At 49.1% G+C, this 21,441-nt stretch overlaps 1 protein-coding gene across 1 annotated transcript in view; it reads left to right on the forward strand.

Annotated features, from left to right (window-relative positions):
• The first annotated feature begins 2,196 nt into the window (after positions 1-2,196).
• The window catches only part of SEZ6L (seizure related 6 homolog like), a 70,757-nt gene continuing 51,512 nt past the window's right edge, over positions 2,197-21,441 (forward strand). The window contains exons 1-9 of the mRNA XM_046641038.1: positions 2,197-2,257; positions 2,759-3,502; positions 4,313-4,446; positions 6,781-6,973; positions 8,949-9,134; positions 13,686-13,851; positions 17,538-17,704; positions 18,115-18,309; positions 19,793-19,931. Coding sequence (XP_046496994.1) covers positions 2,197-2,257; positions 2,759-3,502; positions 4,313-4,446; positions 6,781-6,973; positions 8,949-9,134; positions 13,686-13,851; positions 17,538-17,704; positions 18,115-18,309; positions 19,793-19,931 — 1,985 coding nt within the window. The remainder of the gene's footprint in view (positions 2,258-2,758; positions 3,503-4,312; positions 4,447-6,780; positions 6,974-8,948; positions 9,135-13,685; positions 13,852-17,537; positions 17,705-18,114; positions 18,310-19,792; positions 19,932-21,441) is intronic.

A 21,441-nucleotide genomic window follows, 5' to 3' on the forward strand; every position in this document is an offset into this window, starting at 1 on the left:
TTTGCTCAGCCATAAAATAGGAAGAATAGGGGCCGGCTCTGTGGCCGAGTGGGTAAGTTTACGCGCTCCGCTGCAGCGGCCCAGGGTTCGGATCCTGGGCGCGGACATGGCACCACTCGTCAGGCCACGTTGAGGCGGCGTCCCACATCCCACAACTAGAAGGACATGCAACTAAGATATACAACTGTGTACAGGGGGGATTTGGGGAGATAAAGCAGAAAAAAAAAAATGAAGATTGGCAACAGTTGTTAGCCCAGGCCAATCTTTAAGAAAAAAAAATAGGAAGAATAATTTCTACCTGGTAAGGTTGAGAAAGAATTAAATGAGGTAACAAACAGAGAATGAACAGTTAAGTGAAGATGCAAAGCCTTTAGTTTGGCACATATCCAGCAGTCACTAAAACAACCAAAAGTAAAATGTTACAAATATTACTATTATTATGGCCAAGATACACTGACGTCATTTGTAAGCCTTTTATCATCTTTGACACGACTTGTTTTCCCAGTATCTCTCTCTCCATCCCTCTCTCTGTCTGTCTATCCATCCCTCTCTCTTGCTCGCTCTCCCTCTTCCTTTCTCTCACCTCCCCCACTTGGGATCAAGGGGACATTTTTGTGAAAGGACTGGCTGAAACTAATATAGCCACAGGACCCAACAAAACTCACACGTCAGCGTCGGGATGGAGGCTGTCTCTCTGCCCTTTTAAGCAAGATTAACAAAAGGCTCTAAGAATAGTTGCCAATTACCTGGTCATTTCAAAACCTGACAATGTCAGAGCCGGAAGGGCCCTCAGACCCTACCTAGTCTTAGTGCCCATTTGACACAGAGAAGAGGGAGAGAAGAGAAAACCCACGGGAAGTTATGCTAGGGAAGACTGGCCAAGACAGGACGACCCCTGAGTCCCCCGACCCCTGGCTGCATCCAAGCTCTTTGCATCAAATCATAGCTGGTTCTCAGGAGCGGATGTCCCAACCCTGGCTGAGGTAGATGGAGTATCCTTATTACACAAAAGAAGCTTAATGGGCTTGCCCAGGATCTCATGGCTAATAACTGTCAAAGGCAGAATTGGAAGCCAGGTCTAACTAACTCTGAAGTCTCGACGCTCCCCACCGTGGACCAGGAAACCTGCCTGGCCTCTGAATGGCCTTGATCTGCTCTCAGGTCATCCGTACGCCCTCTCCCCCCATGCCCACTCCTGCCCTGGTGCCTCTGACGGCCTGGAAAGCACACTGGCTGGTAATCAACGTTGAACAACAGGAACATTTGTTGATGCTGGTTGCAAACCGTTACAGTCTATATAGATTAAGCCACTGCCACTGACTCCATGAAAGTAAATGAGCCTTTCCAACGGCTGCGGAAATAAATTTAAATGACAGTGCTGAAGGGCCTGGACACTGTGGCTGAGGGAGCGTCTCTGTGCAGAAGATCGACAAGGACCGCTCTCAGTCCGAGCGCCTCTGTCCCCAGGACGTAATTCCTCTCTCTCTCAAGATAGACCACACAACCTCCTATGGAGGGGCGCAATTACAATGACGATGGTAAAAAGGAAGACAGCAGCTGGCATGTCCTAGGCACTCACTGTGGGTGAGGCCTCCGTACGTACATACATGTATGTATGCTCTACCAACACCAACTAATCGAATGATGACAACCCCAGCAAAGAGGAAATTACAGCCCCATTTTACAGCTGAAGAAACTGAGGCTCGGAGAGGTGAAGTCATTGGCCAGCTTGCGATTGGCAGACCTGGGTCTCGAATAAGTAAATGAAGCTGATTTCCCGTGTGATTCTGTCAAACAGCTGCCTAGGTCAGCCCATATTTGAAATGACTAGATAGTTTTACTTTCCAGACCGAAATAAATCCCAAGGAGTTAGCAGGGTATACGAGGCCCACCAGGGTCTGGCCCCGACCTCCCTACCTCAACAGCTGTCTCTCACTTCTGTTCCCTGGCCCCTTGCATGGCTCTGCTGCACGCACCTCAGCCAGGCCTCCACAGTCTCCCACCTCCCTCTGTTCTGGACCTGCCTCATGATTCTGAAGCCTCAGATCTTTCTGTGTCTCCCACAAGGTCACTTTTATATTACTTAGTAAAAAAACATGCTCCCTTGATCCCAGGACAATCTAGCACTGAGCCAGGGCACACGGCTTGGAGAAGAGAGTGCGGGCTGGTTACAGCCCCACTCGACTTTTCGGCAGGATGTCCTTGTGCAGTGAACAACCTGCCCAGCTGTACCTGGTGGTCCCGCCCCACAGACTGGGTTAGGGACTGTCTTCTCTGTCCTGTTAGCATGCAAAGCTTCTCTCTTCCTAAGCATTTATCACATCGAATATGGTTATTTCTCCTTTCCTGTTCCCTCTGCCAGTACACGTATAACTAGACTGTGAGAGTCTCAGTTTCTCTAGCCCCAACGCTTAGCTCAGGCCTGGCACTAGCAACTCTAAGCCTCCACAGTCAGCAAAAGGAAGGAAGGAAGGGAGTGGGGGAGTGAGGGAAGGAGAGGGAGGGAAGGAAGAAGCAAAGGATGAAGGGAGAGAAGGCAGGAAAGAAGGAAGAAAGAAGGGAGAGAAAGAAGGATGGAACAAGAGAGGGAAAGAGGAAGGGAGGGAGGTGGACCCGGTGTCTGTTGATGGGGCTGTACCAGGGTCCTGGCAAGCCCTGGATGCCACCTTAGCAGGACCACCCTCAGAGTCTGACAGAGGGTAGAGGACCTAACCACCCCAGCCCCAAGCTAACTGATGTCTTTTCTCCTCTTCCCAAGATGGGCCACCCGAGGGAGACGCCAGCCCTCCAGGGACTTACCTGATGCCCTCAGGAGCCCTGGGGAGCAGCAGTCTGAGCCAAGAGAGCCGGGAAGAGAGAGTGACAACCGCGTCCCCGAATCCGGCGCAGTCAGGAGAAGAGGGTCGGGAGCCTGAGCTGGAAGGGACGGCCCCCTCCGCGCATCAGGACCCTGCGGCCCTGGCCACGCTGCTACCCGAGGAGGCCGCCACCAAGCAGACCTTTCCCCCCAGGAAGAAGCTGCCGTCGCTCCAACAGGTGAACTTGGCCAGGAAACAGCTGAGGCCGAAGGCCACCTCCGCCGCGGCCCTCCAGAGGGCGGGGTCCCAGCCAGCATCCCCGGGCCTGGGCGTCCTCTCCTCCGCCACGGAGAAGCCCCGCCCGCCGGGGGACCCGGACCCCGCGACCTCGGAGGAGACCCGCCGGCCCTCGGAGGAGGAGCCCCTCTGGCTGGACAGGAAGGAAGGCGCGGGGCCCACGACGCCGGCGCCCCTGCAGATCTCACCCTTCACCGCGCAGCCCTACGTGGCCCACACGCTGCCCCAGAGGCCCGCCCCCGGGGAGCCGGCCCCGCCCGAGGAGGCGCCAGAGGCTCCCCCTGAGGACGCCAGTCCCATGACCTTGATGGACAAAGGTGAGAACGATCTGACCGGGTCAGCCTCCGAGGAGACGACGACTTCCACCATCATCACCACCACGGTCATCACGACTGAGCAGGCTCCAGGTAGGCAGCGCCCAGCGCCTCCAGCCGTCCTGCGGCAGCAATGAGGCGCCCACTGGGTGCAGGGCATGGGGACCGGGGGACCAGGGAGTCCAGGCCCCGCCAGCAGGTACCATCTACTGAGCACTGACCATGAGCTTGACCCTGTGGCTCAGAATTAATATCCCCATCTTAAAGACAGCCGAGACCCCGAGACATCAAGCAAGCTGCCCAAGGCCACACAGCTAACGAGCAGATTCAAAACCTTTCCACCTTGGACCAGAATTCTTTGGCCTGCCTAGAAGGCCCTAAGCCTTCCCGAGGTGCTTTCCCTTTGAACTTCCCTAGGTGTGATAAAATGCACTTCGTGTTCCAGGCTTTCTTCTTCTAAATTCTTTTGCATCTTCAAACCGAGAAGAGAGACAGCGACTGTCATTCATACCCTGATTTGGGACAAAGGCAACATAGCCACTCATTAAAGAGTGTGAGCTGTCGGTTTGAATCCTGCTCGCTGTGTGAGCTTGGCCCGGACGCTGCCCCTCTCTGAGCTTTGGTTTACTTATGTCTAAAGTGGGGGTGAAATCCTAGTCCCTGCAAACATGAACGGGGTCAGGTGGGAATGGTGCAGAGCAGCAGGCAGTCGGTGATCGTTCCGCATCACCTCTTGCTATCTCGATCATTGTGTTGATTCTGGGGCGGAAGGAGAATTAAGGGCAGTGGGAGGGGTGGGGCCAGGAGGAGGTGGGTGTCCCCAGGGGCCCTGTCCCACCCTGCAGCCTGTCTGAGAGATTGCATCTGACCGTCCTTGTGTCCTAATGAAAGAGCTTCCTCCAGCTCTCTGCAGTGTGAGCTTCTCCGATCCCGAGGGCTACATAGACTCCGGAGACTACCCCCCGCTGCCCCTCAGCAACTTCCTGGAGTGCACGTACAACGTGACGGTCTACACTGGCTACGGGGTGGAGCTCCAGGTAACCGCAGACAGGGGCCCTGCCGAGGCTGCCTCTCCCAGCAGGAAATCGCCGGAGGATTGTCTGACTTGGCTTACTGTTATCGTCTTAACCGGTTTGGTTCTCTCTTTGCCCTCATCAGGGCAATTTGAGCCGGGCTTTGGCGAGTGAATAGGAGTTCCCAACTCAGTGCACAGATGAAATGGCTTGGTGCACATGAAGGGGAGGGGATGTGTTGATAAATTGGGAGGCGTTATACCCATAAGGAAAGTCCTCTGATATCCTGCTTATCAAACACACACACGTACACACACCCACACACACATCCAGGGAAGCCCCAACCAATTCGCTTCATTTGCAAACTTTTGCCTGTAAACTAAGAATGGAAAGGCAGAGTGGCGTAGCCCTCAAACATCTAGGTTTGAAGTCCCAGCTCTCCCAGTTAAAGCTGCGTGACATTGGGCAAGGAACTCCACCTCTCTGAGCCTCAGTTTGCCCATCCATAAAATAGAGATGATAAGGTTACTACTTTACAGAGTTTAGAAGAGGAGTAAGGATGACGATGCACAGAGAGCATTCAGCCAGAGCCTAGCAGAGAGCGAGTGCTCAGTGCACATTACAAATCATCCCCGCCCTGGCTTCAGGCCTTCCCCAACCGGCCGCCCGGCCTGAGAAGTCCTTTATCAAATGGGCCAGGGAGACAGGCCCGGGAGCGGTGAACTGTCCGGTTCACTGTCCCACAGAGGAAAGGACAGAAGTGGAGCTGGAAAGGGAGGCCAGAGCCACGTGGTGGCAGACCCTGGCCAGCCAAGGTCAGAGGTCTGGATATGACCTTTTTCTAGTGAGCAGTGAGGAGCGGTCACGAGTTTTTTGAGCGGAGTCGGTGGCGTGACCTAACCAGAACCTTGCCCAGGGGAGGGTTTCCTGACTTGTGCTGGATGGATACAGGTAAGCACTCAGCGCAGAACCTGTGGTCTTTGCAGCCCCCAGAGCTGACTAAGCACAGGGTGTGGCACATAGTAGGTGCTTAATAAATACTCACGGAATTAAAGTGAACTGGAGAAAAGCTGCGGTCCATCAGGTGGCGGCACTTAATGAACCCTTTCCTCCACCCCGGGAAGAGACCCACTCTGTGTCTGATACTGGATGGAGCTCTTTATCACGCACAGAATTCCCTCATTGAGTACCTGCTGTGTACCAGTCCCGGCAGTTGGCACTGTGGGATATAGTGATGTGCACAGCTGAGGCAGGGCCTGCCCTAAAGAAGTTCACAGCTTTGTGACTGACACAGACGTGCATAGGAGATGTTAGGATGCCATTTGAAAAGGTGTCTCCTCGACGTTTATGGGGAATCTTGTAGAATCACAGTGAGGGGATGGGCAAGCTCCTCGGCCGTCAGGGAAGGTCTCACAGAGGAAGGCAGTTTTAGCGGGGCTTTAGCGAATAAGTAGGAGTCCATCAAAGAGAAAAGAGAGTAAGGTGTATGGCCTAAAAAGAGGAAGGGGTTGATGCCTGCCTTGCTTAGACCAGGGGCAGAGGGACTAGGATCCCAGGTCCCACTACGGGAGGCATCAATGTTCAAAGTGGACACTGGGACGCCTACTCCATTGGTTCAATGTCCCCACTGCACGCCTACTCCATTGGTTCAATGTCTTTTTGTATAATTAAAGTGTCCTCCTTCTTTCTCCCCCAAGCTGGGAAAGTGGACCCGGCACCAAGCACATGGTTCTTGAAGGAATCTCTATAGTGGGAGCCACCATCTGGGAGGATAACAATGAACCTGAGAATGCCCCAGAATGAGGCTGCCACTCCCTCACTCACCAGTCCATGCAGAAGGGGAAGAATGTATTCAATCATTCGATCAATATTTATTGAGTACCTACTATGTACCAGGCACTATTCTGGGCACTGGGGACACTGAGCCACAAGGAAAAATCCCTCCCTCCATAGAGACTACATTCTGGTGGGATGCCTTCTTCTGCCTCCCTGGAGATTGGGCACAAGGTGGTCAGACCCTGGTCCCCACCCACAAGCTCCAGGAGAATCTGTCTCGGCCGCCAGCATCCGGGAGTCTTTCACACGGGACCCAGCCATGGGGTCCCACAGATCCTGGCAGTGCGTCTGCCCTGCAGCTGGGTTTTGCTCTGTCCTCAGGTTTTGGAGAGATGAGAGGGTCCTAGATGTTCCCAGGGCTCCAGATGTTTCCAGGGCTGAGGCTTGGGGTCCAGTCGAGGGGGCTATGTTGGCATTGCCTGCGGCTGGTTAGGATGCTACACTGGCAGCCTCTCAACCTGGGAGGGCCCCGGCTCCAACACGACTCAGAGTTTATCTCTGCGTGCCCCCGCCTGTCCCCAGGTGAAGAGCGTGAACCTGTCGGAGGGGGAGCTGCTCTCCATCCGCGGGGTGGACGGCCCCACGCTGACCGTCCTGGCCAACCAGACACTCCTGGTGGAGGGGCAGGTGATCCGAAGCCCCACCAACACCATCTCCGTCTACTTCCGGACCTTCCAGGACGACGGCCTCGGGACCTTCCAGCTGCACTACCAGGGTAGGATCGGGCCGCGGCTGATGAGATGAAGCCGTGTGTCTCAGTTTCCCCCTGCAGCCAAGGATTCTCAAACCTCTTGTGCCAGGGATCCCTCTGGCAGTTTGGTCAAACCTATGGACCCCCTCTCAGAGTAACATTTTTAAAAGCATGAAATAAAATGTATACAATTAAAAAGGAAACCAGTCATCCTGAAGTACAGTTGTCAAAATATTGTTTTAATCTATGATATCGTAATCCATGTGCTTCTTTATTAAGACATTAGATCATAATGTCTCCTGGAAGTTCTGATAATTACTGTAATTTCAAAGTACTGAGGAGCATCAGAAATGTGTCAAGATATCCATTATGATATGAAAATATCCGTGATTGCTCTTGGTGACAAAGTCACATTTTCTGCTAATTTGTTACACTTTGTCGCCTACATTCGTGATTGAAGGAAACACGGCAGATCAGTTAAAGGTTAAGGAAAGTAAGCCAGCCCCCTTTGCCAGTTCAAGGTCATGGCTCCTGAATTTGATCCGTGAATCCCCTGTGAGTCTGTGGACTTCTGGTAAAGCGCTTCTGCCGCTGGGCCCCTTTCTCTTTTTTCTTCGTGTACAGTGTTTCTTTCCTGTCTATTTCTAAATCTCTCTTGTTCTCTGCTTACTTCTCTTCTCTTCCTTCCTCTCTCCTTCTTTCTCTCCACTTCCCTCTTTTCTTGCTTCCTTTATTTCTGCCTCTCCTCCCGTCCCTCTCGTCATCCCCATCCTCCATCCGCTCTTCCTTCTCTCTCTCCCTCGTCATCCTGTTTCCCCACCGCCCGGGCAGTTTCCACGCCCTCAGGTTGCTTCCCTCCACCAGAAGCTTCTCCCTGGACACCTGCCAAATAACCGACTGGAAAGTGGGGTCCTTAGGCACACAGCAGGGTATTGAAAACCATCCACTTTTACATCAAATGGACCAAACATCTGGAGAAACCATCCTTTTAAGCTTTCCCCTTGGATGTTTCTGAACCAGGTGGATGACGGCATGTGGGAGTGTCTGTTTCATGACATCTTTTCCATATTGAGAATACCGTCTGTTGTCTTTGTTAATTAAAAAATGGGAAAAACACAGCTTGTTGAACCATGAAGTTGGGTTTATTCCTCCTGATGAGTCCTGGGAATATAGATGCCCTGTTCTGTAGGGGAGATCAGATCACGGTCTAGGGGTGGGGCTCGGATGGGTTCAACTTCCTCTTAAGAAAATTGAGGAGCTCAACATGGCCCCACACACCCGTCTGCCACCCCCTCTAGTGGGCGCTGTGTGCCAGACACTGGGCAGAGGATGCTCTTGCTTGGCATTAGCCCATTTCATCCTTACCACCACCTGGGGGGGGGGGGCGGGGGGGACCTTACCAGCTTCACTGGGAAGATGAGGAGAGTGAAGTCCTGGGCGCCATGCCACTTTCTCAAGGTCACACAGTTTTCAAGTGATAGAGTAAAAACGTGAACTCATGTTGCTCTCCCTCCAAAACCCAACGGCTTACCTCCCAGGATAGTTGTGTTTAAGCTTTTCATACCCTTTGGCATTTCTTGAAGAGCTGGTTATTCTAATTCTGGTGTAAGAGTCTGCTTTTTTAACAAACACCTAAGATGTCCGTGCAGGTGGGACTAATCTATCTGGGCGATACTGTCCCTCCTGTGCTCAAGGAGAAGGCCATTCTACGTCCACGTGGACAAAGGCTCAAACAAGGTAGAGGAACTCATTTTTCACCCCAAACCTGCTGTCTCTGGCTAGGCAGGGTGGGGAGCTTTGAGCCCAGGAAAAGTGCTAATTTGGCAGTCTCAGCACCGTATGATCAACGAGAGTCACAAAAATACCCTCCTCCAGCACTCCGGAGTCCCCAGGGGCCTCATCTTTCTCCTCAGCACAAATTGGCTCCTGAGATGTGGGTCACGTTCATTGTCTCCCCCTCGGACGGATGATTATTGTCTGCCTCTGCCTTTCTCCCCAGCCTTCATGCTGAGCTGCAACTTCCCCCGCCGCCCCGACTACGGGGATGTCACCGTGATGGACCTGCACTCCGGCGGGGTGGCCCACTTCCACTGCCACCTGGGCTACGAGCTCCAGGGTGCCAAGACGCTGACATGCATCAATGCCTCCAAGCCCCATTGGAGCAGCCAGGAGCCCATCTGCTCAGGTACGCTCCGGCCTCAGCTGGACCAAACACGGATAGTCCACTAAGAGGGGAGAGAGCAACACCTAGGGCATTAAGATTGACCTTAGGGAAGAGACTGCTGGAAACAGATGGCTGCTGCCATTTAAATTTGTATTATGTGATCAAATACACATAACATAGAATTCACCATTAGTGACATTTAGTACATTCACAATATTATACAACCATTGCCATTCTCCAGTTCCAGAACATCTTTGTCATCCCCAAAAGGAAACCCTGTACCCATTAGCAGTCACTCCCCATTCTTCTCTTCTTCCTGCATCCCAAGCCTCGCCAGCCACCAATCTGCTTTCTGTCTCTATGGATTTGCCTGTTCTGGACATTTCACATAAACAGAATCATATAATATGTGAACTTTTGTGTCTGGCTTCTTTCACTGAGCGTAATGTTTTCAGCGTTCATCTGTGTTGGGGCATGTATCAGAACTTCATTCCTTTTCATGGCTGAATAAGATTCCATTGTATGGATGGACCACATTTTATCTGTTCATTCATTGGTGGACATTTGAGTTGTTTCTACTTTTTGGCTATTAGGAATAATGCTGCTATGAACATTTGTGTGTAAGTTTTTGTGTGGACATGTTTTTCTTTCTCTTGGGTAGATACCTAGAAGTGGAATTGCTGGGTCATATGGTAATTCTATGTTTAACTTTTTAAGAAACCATCAAACTATTTTCCACAGTGGCTACACCATTTTGTCTTCCCACCAGCCATATATGAGGGTACCAATTTCTCCACATCCTCACCAGCACTTGCTATTTTCCATGTTTCCTTTTCATTATTACAGCCATCCTAGTAGGTATAAACTGGTATCTCATTATGGGTTTTGATTTGCATTTCCCTGATGGCTAATGATGTTGAGCATCTTTTAATATGTTTGCTGGCCATTTGTTTATCCTCTAGGGGAGATGTCTATTTAAGTCCTTTGCCTGTTTTCCTTATTTGGTTGTTTGTCTTTTTATTGTTGAGTTGTAAGAGTTCTTTACATATTCTGGATACTAGACCCTTATCAATATACGATTTGCATATATTTTCTCCCACTCTGTGGATTGTCTTTTCCCTTCTTGATGGTGTCATTTCATGCAAAAAAGTTTGTAACTTTAATGAAGTCTAATTTATCTTTTTTTTTTCTTTTGTTGCTTATGCTTTTGGTGTGACGGCTGCCATATTTTGAGTCCAGTCGATATGTACAGAGCACCATGGCAGGGCTGCAGTAAATCCTCACAGCAGTCCTACATGGTGGGAAGCATTATCCCCACTTTACAGATGAGGAAACTGAGGCTCATGGAGGTGAAGTCACCTGCCACAGTCTCCAGATAGAAATTGAATTAAGTCCAGAACCCTTCCCACCTGAGCTCTTTATCTTACACCTTCACTACTCAAAGTGGGGTCTGCAGGCCAGCGAGATTATTAGAAACACTCAGTCCTGGGCTCCAGACAAGACCAACCGAATCAAACTCCACATTTTAACATGCCCCTCGTGTGATCCACGTGCACTATTTGAGAAGCACTGGGCTATACCACACTGTCCTTGCACCAGTGGGCATAGGCTTGACCCTCCTCAAGTGTCAAGAGAGCAAAACCCTATTAGATTCTCAAAAGTCCTGACAGTGGCCAGGAGAGTATAGGCTGCCCATATAAGCTGAGCACCTACTGTGTGCAGGTCATGAGCCAAAGAGAATACTGGGAACAATAAAAGATCATTCCTGTCCTCTAGGCATTTATGGTCACTGGAATCCAAAAAGCAAATGAGAGTTGATGATAAATTTTAAGATTTAATTGTTGTGGTACTGTTCCCCAAGGCCCTTCAGAATTCGTCCTCTTTTTCTTTATAACAAAGAAAAAAAATCCAAACCATGGGGCAGTTGGTCTCCACGCCTCTCTCGGGTTAATTTTTATCTATGTGTGAAATCATAGAGGAATTAAGCCTCAGTTTGTGCTAAGAAAGATGGATGGGGAGCCATGGCTGGCAAATTGAAGCCAAACTGAGCCATCAGTCGACTTAATAAGACAGGGAAGGGGAGCAGAGAGGCAGCAAATGAGCGGCAGCTTGGGGAGCACAGATGGCGGGCGCCCCCCACCAGGGACAGTGCCCTCCGTCTTCTCAGCTCCTGAGCCATAGAGTAATAAAACTGGCTATGTTTCAGGGACCTACTCTGTGCCAGGCACTGCGCCCAGGCCTCTGCATGCATCATTCCTATAAAGAGGGTGGAATTGTTATCACCATTTGGCAGTGAACTCGAGGTTCAGAGAGCTTCAGTGGTTTGTCCTAGATCCACAGCAGAATCGTGGCCAGGTTTCAACCTCCACTTTGGGACCAGAGAGCGTCCAGGAGACAGCGACCCGGTGCTCTGTCCGTGGTCCTGAAAGAAATATAGGGCTTCCTGGCAGTGTTTTTGCTGTGGCTCACCCCAGAGTCCGGAGCAGAGAGAGCCGTCTACCTTTCTCTTCCTAGCGCAAGTCCTTATTAGTCGTGCAGTCATTCAACTAACATTTAATGAGAACCAAATATCTCCTAAGAATAAGACTACTTTCTCATATTTGTATATCTCTTCCCAGTTCACAAATCACTTTTTAGTATTCTTTATTAGATTTTTATGATAAAAGTAATATATAGTTCTGGTAAGAAAAGTTTTCAAGAAATACAAAAGTGTAGAAGACAGGATCAAATCCTTTTTATTTTTATGGTCTCAATTGATCCTTGCAAATAACTTATTGAAATAGGTATGGCAGATCATTTTCTAACTTTTTTTTTCCACTTAAAATATAGTGAACATTTTCCTATATTCCTAAGTATTCTTTGAGAACATAGTTTTTAATAACTATATGAATGGAATATATTTATTTCACCAAAAAGCTGTGAGAAGACATTCATGCTATTTCTCATTTTTTGCTCTTAGAAACAATTTAGCAGGGAACATCCTCATGCATAAATTTTGGTGAAAAAAATCTCTAAATATATTTTTTAGCATAAATTCCCAGAACTTTAATTACTAAGTCAAAGTCTTTGAACATACTTTCTAGATTTTTCACCAAATTTCCCTCCTGAAAGGTCATAGCAATTTGCATTCTAACCAGTCGTGAATGAGTGACCACTTCCCATCTCCTTTACCGTCTCTGGTTTATTGCTGCTTTTTATCTTGACCAATTAGGTGGATGCAAATAGAATATAATTTAGGTTTGCATTTCTTTTATTATTAGTGAGGCTGAATTTTTTAGGGCTAAGTACTAAAAGTGTATTTCTTCTTTTGTGAACTGCCTGTTTTATGTCCTTCTTGATTACCATTTTGTAATTAAGAATCAGGGCATAAAATGAAAACAGGATTGAAACAAAAAAACAACCCACTAACCGGGAAAAAAATATTTGCAAGTCATATATCTGACAAAGGCTTAATATCCTTAATATATAAAGAACTCTCTCAACTCAATCACAAAACATCAAACAACCCAATCAAAAAATGGGCTGGAGACATGAACAGACATTTCTCCAAAGAAGATATACTGATGGCCAATAGGCACATGAAAAGATGCTCATCATCGCTGATCATCAGGGAAATGCAAATCAAAACTACACTAAGATATCACTTTACACCCGTTAGAGTGACAAAAATATCTAAAACTAATAGCAACAAATGTTGAAGAGGTTGCGGAGAAAAAGGAACCCTCATACACTGCTGGTGGGAATGCAAACTGGTGCAGCCACTATGGAAAACAGTATGGAGATTCCTCAAAAAATTAAAAATAGAACTACCATACGATCCAGCCAGCCCACTACTGGGTATTTATCCAAAGAGCTTGAAGTCAGCAATCCCAAAAGTCCTGTGCACCCCAATGTTTATTGCAGCACTGTTTACAATAGCCAAGATGTGGAAGCAACCCAAGTGTCCAGCAACAGACGAATGGATAAAGAAGATGTGGTACATATATACAATGGAATACTACTCAGCTGCAAAACAGAACAAAATCATTCCATTTGCAATAACATGGATGGACCTTGAGAGAATTATGTTAAGTGAAATAAGCCAGCGAGAGAAGGATAATCTGTGTATGACTCCACTCATATGAGGAATTTAAAATTATGGACTAAGAACAGTTTAGTGGACACCAGGGGAAAGGTGGGGTGGGGGGTGGGCACAAAGGGTGAAGTGGTGCACCTACAACATGACTGACAAACATTAATGTACAACTGAAATTTCACAAGATTGTAACCTATCAATAACTCAATAAAAAAAAAAAAGAATCAGGGCATAGGCAGAGCTGTGGAAAAAGTCCTTAAATCACAGTCATTCATTCCCTACCATGGAAAACACTTGGTGATGGCTCCAGTCATAGAACGAGATCTTCTATCAAACAGGATGAACTCAGCCCAGGAGGACAGGCCTTCTCCGTGGTCTCCCATCCTGTTTCCTCCCACTGAGGGGTTGGGGGGCGATCAGGGGAGAATGGAACACTCACTTCCTCTCTGTCTACACTCTCTTCTCATCACCCACCCACCCCTACTTTCTGCCCCCAGCCCCTTGTGGAGGAGCTGTGCACAATGCCACCATTGGCCGCGTCCTCTCCCCAAGTCACCCTGGAAACACCAATGGTAGCCAGTTCTGTGTGTGGACAATTGAGGCTCCAGAGGGCCAGAAGCTGCATCTGCACTTCGAGAGGCTGTCACTGCATGAGAAGGACAGGTAAGCCCCTGAGGGTCCCCAGCCAGCCTCATTCCCTCCTAAGAGTGTTAGAATGTGGCTAGGGACTTGGGGTCGTGAAATGGCTGAAGCTTTGGCTCATGGAAGTCAAGAAAGAGCTTGGGAGTATGGCAAGGGTGTTAGAGACCATCAGCTTCAATCTCTTCCTTTTACAGGTAAGGAAACAGTGCACACAGAGAGAAAGGGACTTGCCCCAGGTCACACGGTAGGATATAGGAAGAGGCAAGAAGGGAATCCAGATCCCCCATATTGCACTTCCCCGTTCTTTCTCTGGCACACCCCTTTCTCCAGTTGAACAAGGAGGGAGTGTTTATTGAGTACCTGTTCTGTGCCATGTCGTGTATTTGGCTCCATGGAGAAAAGTAGAAAACATTGGCTCCTGGTATGACATGGAAAAACTAGACTTACATGCATGAAAAAAACTAGGGAGAAGTTACAAGACAACGTCTAAGCAAGACCACGTCTGTGGACTCTAAGTAATATGCAAAGAATCTAGAATCGTAAAACTTTAATATTCTAGGACCTTATGCTAGAATGTTCTAGGATGTTCTAGGAAACTAGGACGTCAGCTGCTTAGACTTGCTGTCTTAGATTAGGTCCCAGTGGAAACAGACATGGCGATGAGGCTGTGAGGGAACGTAGTTTATTTGGGAGCTGATCCTAGAAGACACTGGCAGAGACATGGGACAGTGAACAGGGAAGGGAGGGGACTCCACACAGTATGTGTTAATAAGCAGAGGACTGTGGGGGCAGCTGGGGCTCTATCCACGGGGGGCCTCTGGGAAACTGTGTTGAGCAGACCTCAGGTGCTCATATTGGAGGGGTGAGGGAGCTGGGGTATTTGTCCACCACTTCCCATCCCCCGTCAGATGAGGGATGCTCCTAGGCACACTACCTCCCCAACAGTGCCAGCCACCCCTTGAGCTGGTTGAGCTGGCTGATTCTCAGAGACTTTGGGTAGGAAGCTGGCAGAAAATGTGTGAGCAATGAGTGCTGAAGGGGTAGGGCCCTGACAGCATTTGCTACACTTCCAGAATGCCAGCACCTTAAAATTCTGGAATCTATCAGACTTTCTTCTTAGAATTACCATGTCCTAGCTTCTTTGAAGCTTCAAACCTGGACCGTTAACTTCTTCAGGTAGGAAAGGATGCATAGAGAAAACACCAGAAGACTGAATAATTTACCCAACTCTTGAGTCCACTTCCTTCCAAGTAGTCTGGCTTTATCCTGAACAACTCCGTATCAATAAATCATCGCTTTAAATTACAAAGCGTAGAACAGGGGCTCCAAAAACGTGGCTTCCCAGTAGCATCAGAAAGACATGGAGAAGTCTTTAGAAAATGTATTCCCAGTCTTTCCTGCTGGAGACCGATTGAGGAGCCGTACCTGGGAATCCTCGGGGAAAGACACTTTCTAAAACTTACACCTCGAGCCTGCCTCTTCTGAATGGCTTGGGGATAAATCAAGCCTAAGTTCACATTCGATGATGAGAATGAGCAGAGAGGAAACAAAAGTTAACCAAAATGAGTATTTTCTGGGTTTTAAAATCATGATGAATGAGCCAGATGCACTGACGCTGTAGTTTCGCTCGTAGTTTCTATGGGGCTCTGTAAAGGTCTGTGGAAGAAGACCTTCAACTCCAACACCAGGGAGTTGATGACCAGCAGGGAAAACTAGTTCTTGAGTCTGTCTTTAGGGAGAGAAGTTGGTAGTAGTTCCACAAGGTTAAAGACCAACACACACACAAAATGAAGACTCTTAACTGTGCCCAGAAGAAAAGAGAAATTAACTTTATCTGTCCTACACCCTTTGCTGAGGAAAACAGCAGAAATGCCACAATATATCAGTTGCAAGAGCTTAGAGCTAGATGAGGCTCCACATAAGAAATGGAACCTTGATCTCAACCTTGGAAGGGACCTAAACCTTGAACAAGGGAACCCAAAACACAGTGGGAAGAGTGTCCCAAGTAGCGAGAATGGGGAAAGGGGGATAAAGATGTAGAGGTAAATTGGGGTCATATGCTCAAGGGCTTTCAATCAGGCTGCTTCTGTAAGCTATAGAGAGCCATGGAAGGATTTTGAGTCAAGGAGGGACATGAAGAAAGATTTTAAGATGATTCTCCCCAAAATGAATTTCCTAAACTCCAGTCCCATCATATGCAGCTTAAAAGGTGGATTCTCTGGTCAGACATGTTTGGGAGATGCCGTATATGCTTATCCCTGTCTTGGAAGGTGCTAATGTACATTAGCCAGCAAAGGCACTGATGAGTCCTGCAGAAAAACAGTTTGATTTTTATTTAACCCAGCATTTCCAAAACCCATTTGACCACAGGCTATGCATGGATTGGAGATAAAACTTGTTACTATTTCAGACATTCCAGAGAACATAGCTAGAAAAGCACTATCTTTGGAAGGTTAATTGACTACAGAGATTTTGGGATCTTGGGAATTTCCTCCAGTGCGACCCTCTTTGTCAAAGACTTCAGTTCTTTGAAAGAAGAGTCCTGGGCATGGCCCCCAAGATGCCACAGAGTCAGCAGGGATCAGAAGACTGTGAAGAGCCCCCTCCCCACTCCTGGGATGGCTCCTGGTCTCTACCTCAGCCCCTTGCCCATCCCATCCACAGAGGACACATGAAAACATGAACAAACCATGCCTCCAGTTGTGCATTTTAGTGACATTAGAAATTCATCTGGGAAACGTAAACCCTTTTTATGAGTCACAGGAAAAAAATCAAAGGATTAAAAATGCCTGTTTATGACTCCATAAAAGAAACTTATCTAATTTGTATACTGTTTCCTTCCCCACTTTTGCATAATTTCTTTAAAAATACAGCAAAGAGTCAAGTATCCAATGGTTTTAAGAACAGTAGAAATGAATACCCAACATATTGTCTAACACACTTTGTTTTTCAGGGCACTTAATGCCGTCATAGTCTCAAAGCCCACCTATAGGATAGGTGGAAAAGACATCAGGACCCCTCCTTTTGTGCTTGTGGAGACTGAGGCCCAAGATGTGTTGAGACTTATGTCAAGTCAGTCGGTGGGCAGTTCTGGAAATCAGAACTCCTGACTCCCCACACGGTGCTTCTGGGAAATGAGAATCAGAGACAGACCCTGTCTGGGTGAAAGGCGTAATAAATTTGATGTGCACGCCCACTCTGTCCTGGGCACTTTATACCCACGGTCTCTGATCCCCACACTCTGGTGTGGGTGTGACTGTACCCATTTCACAGATGAGGACACAGGGGCTCAGTGTGGCGAAGTGTCCTTGTCCAAAGTCACACCACTCAGAAGTTACAGAGTTGGGACTCTGACTGTCTGACCATGTATACCACTGTTTCTGGAATGATATTAGCTCATTAATCCCAACTTCCCAATTAGTAATGTTAATCAGTATCAATTATTCAGTCAGGTTCATTCCACTGTACTTATCACTTTCCCCGGAATCTCAGAATGGTCTATGAGGAGTCTGGGACAATCATCTACAGGAAAGGAAACAGGTCCAATAAAGTGAAGCAGCTTGTCCGGGCAAGGAAGGGGTGAAGCCTGGGTTTCAGTCTGGGAATGAGGCTCCAGATGTGGTGCTCTTTGCACATCCCTCCTGCCACCATGTGTCCCAAGCGACCCAAGACCACTCAGTGGCCCTCCTCTCCTTTCCCGCTGCCAGGATGATGGTGTACAGCGGGCTCACCAACAAGTCCGCTCTTCTCTATGACTCCCTCCAAATCGAGAGTGTCCCCTTCGAGGGCCTGCTGAGCGAAGGCAACAGCATCCGCATCGAGTTCACGTCGGACCAACCGCAAGTGGCCTCAGCCTTCAACATCCGGTTCGAGGGTGAGGGTCCCCGGGGGCCTTCCCCTCTCCTGGAGTGGTGGTGTGGGAGCAGAAGAAGCATAGTGGGGCTGGGACTGTGTCCTAGGTGGTAGAAATCTGGCCTGCGAAGGATGGGGGAGACCCAGTGGCTAGTGTGACCCGTGGGCTTCCAAACGCAGACTTTGCGGGATTGGGAGGGCAGAGGTCCTTATTTCCATTTTAGGTTTTTTAAAAAATAAGGCCCCAGGAAGGTAAGTGAATAGCCCCAGGGCCCTCAGCAAGTCAATTGGAACTGGACCGCAGGATCTGGTACCCATTTTCCATGGAGCTTCCCTGAACAGCAAGAGGGGAGCCATCTTCTGAGATACAGGGCTGTGGGTGGCCCCTGGCTCATTTTGGGCTGCTGTCCCTCTTTTGTACCCCCGCCTCAGCATTTGAGAAAGGCCACTGTTACGAGCCCTACATTCAGAATGGGAACTTCACCACATCCGACCCCACCTATAACATCGGGACCACAGTGGAGTTCACATGCGACCCCGGCCACTCTCTGGAGCAGGGCCCGGCCGTCATCGAGTGCATCAACGTGCGGGACCCGTACTGGAATGACACGGAGCCCCTGTGCAGAGGTGAGTGGGCCCACCGCCTTCCTCCCAGGGGCCCCAGGGACCTCCACCCCTTCAGATGAAGAGGCAAAGGCCCCAATTTAGAGGCATGTCACCGGTTACTTACCAATTTTATCATTTGAATTCCTTCCAGCGCTCACTGTCCTTTGGATCACGTTTGCTGCTGGTCCTCAGGAAAATTACAAAATGGATAAATTTTATAAGGTGCACATCTTGGTGAAAGGTCTGTGCATGGATTTCAGCTGCTATGTACCCCGTCGGCTATGCGCTCTTGCACAGTTCACAACCCACCCAACATCACATGGCAGCCCTGAGTCTAATTAATAATAATGATGATAATCACAATAGTGAATAGGAGTGAAAAAACTGTGTCCCAGGCACTGTGCCAAGGGTGGTGTGCACATTATCTGATTAAATCCTCACCACAACCCTGCAAGGTACATATATTGACCCCATTCACAGAGGAAACTGAAGCTGTGAAGGGACGTACCTGAGAACAGACCGAGGGTAATTGGCAGAGGTGGGAATGGAATTCAGGTCCCTCTGTTCTCAGAGACCTGTGCTCTGAGCCTCTCTGGACAGTGCTGGCTGCATAGGACCCTCATCTCCATGGGCTCCCAGTGCCCTCCCCATCTCCCCATATTCGTGGCCAATGAACCACCCTGAGCCTGGATCCATGTGGAGTGTGTGGAGTAATGAAGAGAGCGCTCGCTCCTGGCAGCCGCTGCCCGGATGGCTGTTGGCGTGAAATCACGGCCTCGCCGTGGTGAGGAATTGATCCCTGTATTAAATGTGCTGGTTTAACAGAGCAGAATTTATTGGTGCTTTGGCCTCTGCCACTTTGAGAACTTTCCAGAGCAGTGAACAGAGTGGAATTTAAAGGTCAAGGCACCAGGTGCGGCCGCATCTCTGCTTCCAGTTCAGAGCGGGGGCCCTTCCCAGTCATGTGAACTGAGAATTATCGAGCGCTTGTCTTGTGCCCGGCATTGTGCTGGGTTTGACTCCCATGAACTCAGTTAAGCTTCAGAATAACCCAGTGAAGTCAGCAGTGGTGTTACTCTGGCTTTAAAGAGGAAGGGAACTGAAGCTCCAAGAAGTTACGTGCATTGTCCCAGAGCCTGTTGGTGGCAGAAGCAAGACTCGAACCCAGGTACACCTGCCTGCAGCATAGCGTCCCTTAGCCGCCACTCGCCCTGTGCAAGGGCAGGGCTGCTGAGGGTTCACGCGGAACTCTGAGCTCTGTCCTTAGTCCTGAAAGAACGATGGCGCCCTTCGCCCCGCCTTCGCCAGCTCTCCGCTAAAGGAGTCAGGTGGCCAGTCCTAATTTAATCATCCCACAAACATGTATGGATTGCCTGAGGAGAGGGGAGCTGTCCACGGTACGCAGCGAGCCGTGGCTGTCAGACTTCACAGCCCACACCCTTAACCGCTATGCCACATTGACTTCCTTATGAATGAAGTGTCTGTCTGTCTGTGTCTTTTACAGCCATGTGCGGTGGGGAGCTCTCTGCCGTGGCCGGGGTGGTGCTGTCCCCCAACTGGCCAGAGCCCTACGTGGAAGGCGAAGATTGTATCTGGAAGATTCACGTAGGGGAGGAGAAACGGATCTTCTTAGATATCCAGTTGTGAGTGTTAATGATTGGGTGGACCCCCAATCCAGCCAGATTGGGGAAGAAATTGCTCCTGCTTTATTCTTTCAATCAATGTTAATTAAGCATCTACTATGTGTCAGGCACTGTGCAAAGAACTGGGGTCCCAATGGTGAGGGAAACAGAATCATACACACACAGAAAGAGTCCCTACCCTCAGGAAGTTCAGTCTACTAAGGAAGCAGGCATTAAATGAAAAAAATACACTAATAACTGCATATGTAACTTTGATAAGCAATGTAAAGAAAGGTGCGCGGTGCTATGAGAGTCTATAATGGGATGTGATATAAAGAGGAAGGTCAGAAAAGCATTCCCTGAAGATCTGATACTAAAGCTCAGAACTAAACAATGAATTGGAGTGAATGCATCCTAAAGGGACAGAATATGCAAAGGCCCTGTGGCCAGAGCAAGCACAGTATTTTCAAGGGACTGAATGGTGGGCGTGGCCAGGAGGAAGAAGGCAGTATAACACGTACTCTTTGTACTGCAATAGTTTATTTTCCTATCTGTCTCTCTTGACTAGGCCAGAAGGTCCTTGCAGTCAGGCCCCGGTCTGATTTAGCTGTGTCCCAGGGTCTAACACATCCTGACACATAGAAGGTGCTCAGGAAATGATTACTGAGTGAAGAAATGCTGTAATGAAGGGACTCACCTGACTGTGTGGCTGTGTCCGGTGCTCAGTGGGGGGACCTAATAGATGCTTCATCTAGAACTGCCCCCCCGCAACTACCCAGGGACTGAGAGAAGGGGACAGAGATGGATGGTGGTGTCTGGAAAAGAAGAAGGAAGGGATTCCCAACAGAAGCAGACACCGTGGCTGGGAGGGTGGGCAGAGAGTCAGGGAAGTGCCCAGCTCTGAAGAGCATCTCTGGATGCAGCCAGGGCCTCTGGGGGTCAGCGCTTCCCTCAAGCCTGAAATAGAAACCCAGTTGGCTGGGAATCAGGACTCAGGGGCAGCCTGGCTCTGCAGAGGAGCCTTGCAAGAGAAGAGGAAAATTATTTGCAAAATTATGAGTGACTGTCTTTGGAAGCTGACCATGAGAGGCAGTGGGAAGGTCCTCAGAGGCTGTCCCAGGACCTCCTGCTCCAGTTGAGTTGAGCATTTGCAGACCTTGCTCAGTAGCCTCTTGGGGACTTGGGGCCAGGCCAACCTGGGTCAGCATTCTGTCTCCCCCGCTGTCCGGCTCTGTGACTTTGGGTTTCTCTTGGGCCCTGGTCTTTCTCATCTGTAATGAGGGTCTTGACACATCAGTGTTTCATGGCTGCTGGAGGGATTTTAAGCATCCCGTGCCCATTGCCTCCCTCGCTCGCTCCCCAGTGAGAATTCACCCCTTTCTCCCTTTCTCATCTCTCTGACTTCTAGAGTCTGGAATAAAGGGCTCATCATTCAAGACTTTTTTTTTGAGTGTCTACTATGAGCCAAACACATTATTAGGCACTGGAAAGACTCTGATAGTTGTCCCTTCAGCAGTAAAGTTTATATTGG

The sequence above is a fragment of the Equus quagga genome, chromosome 15 (genome assembly GCF_021613505.1).
Source record: "Equus quagga isolate Etosha38 chromosome 15, UCLA_HA_Equagga_1.0, whole genome shotgun sequence".
NCBI classification, from domain to species: Eukaryota; Metazoa; Chordata; class Mammalia; order Perissodactyla; family Equidae; genus Equus; species Equus quagga.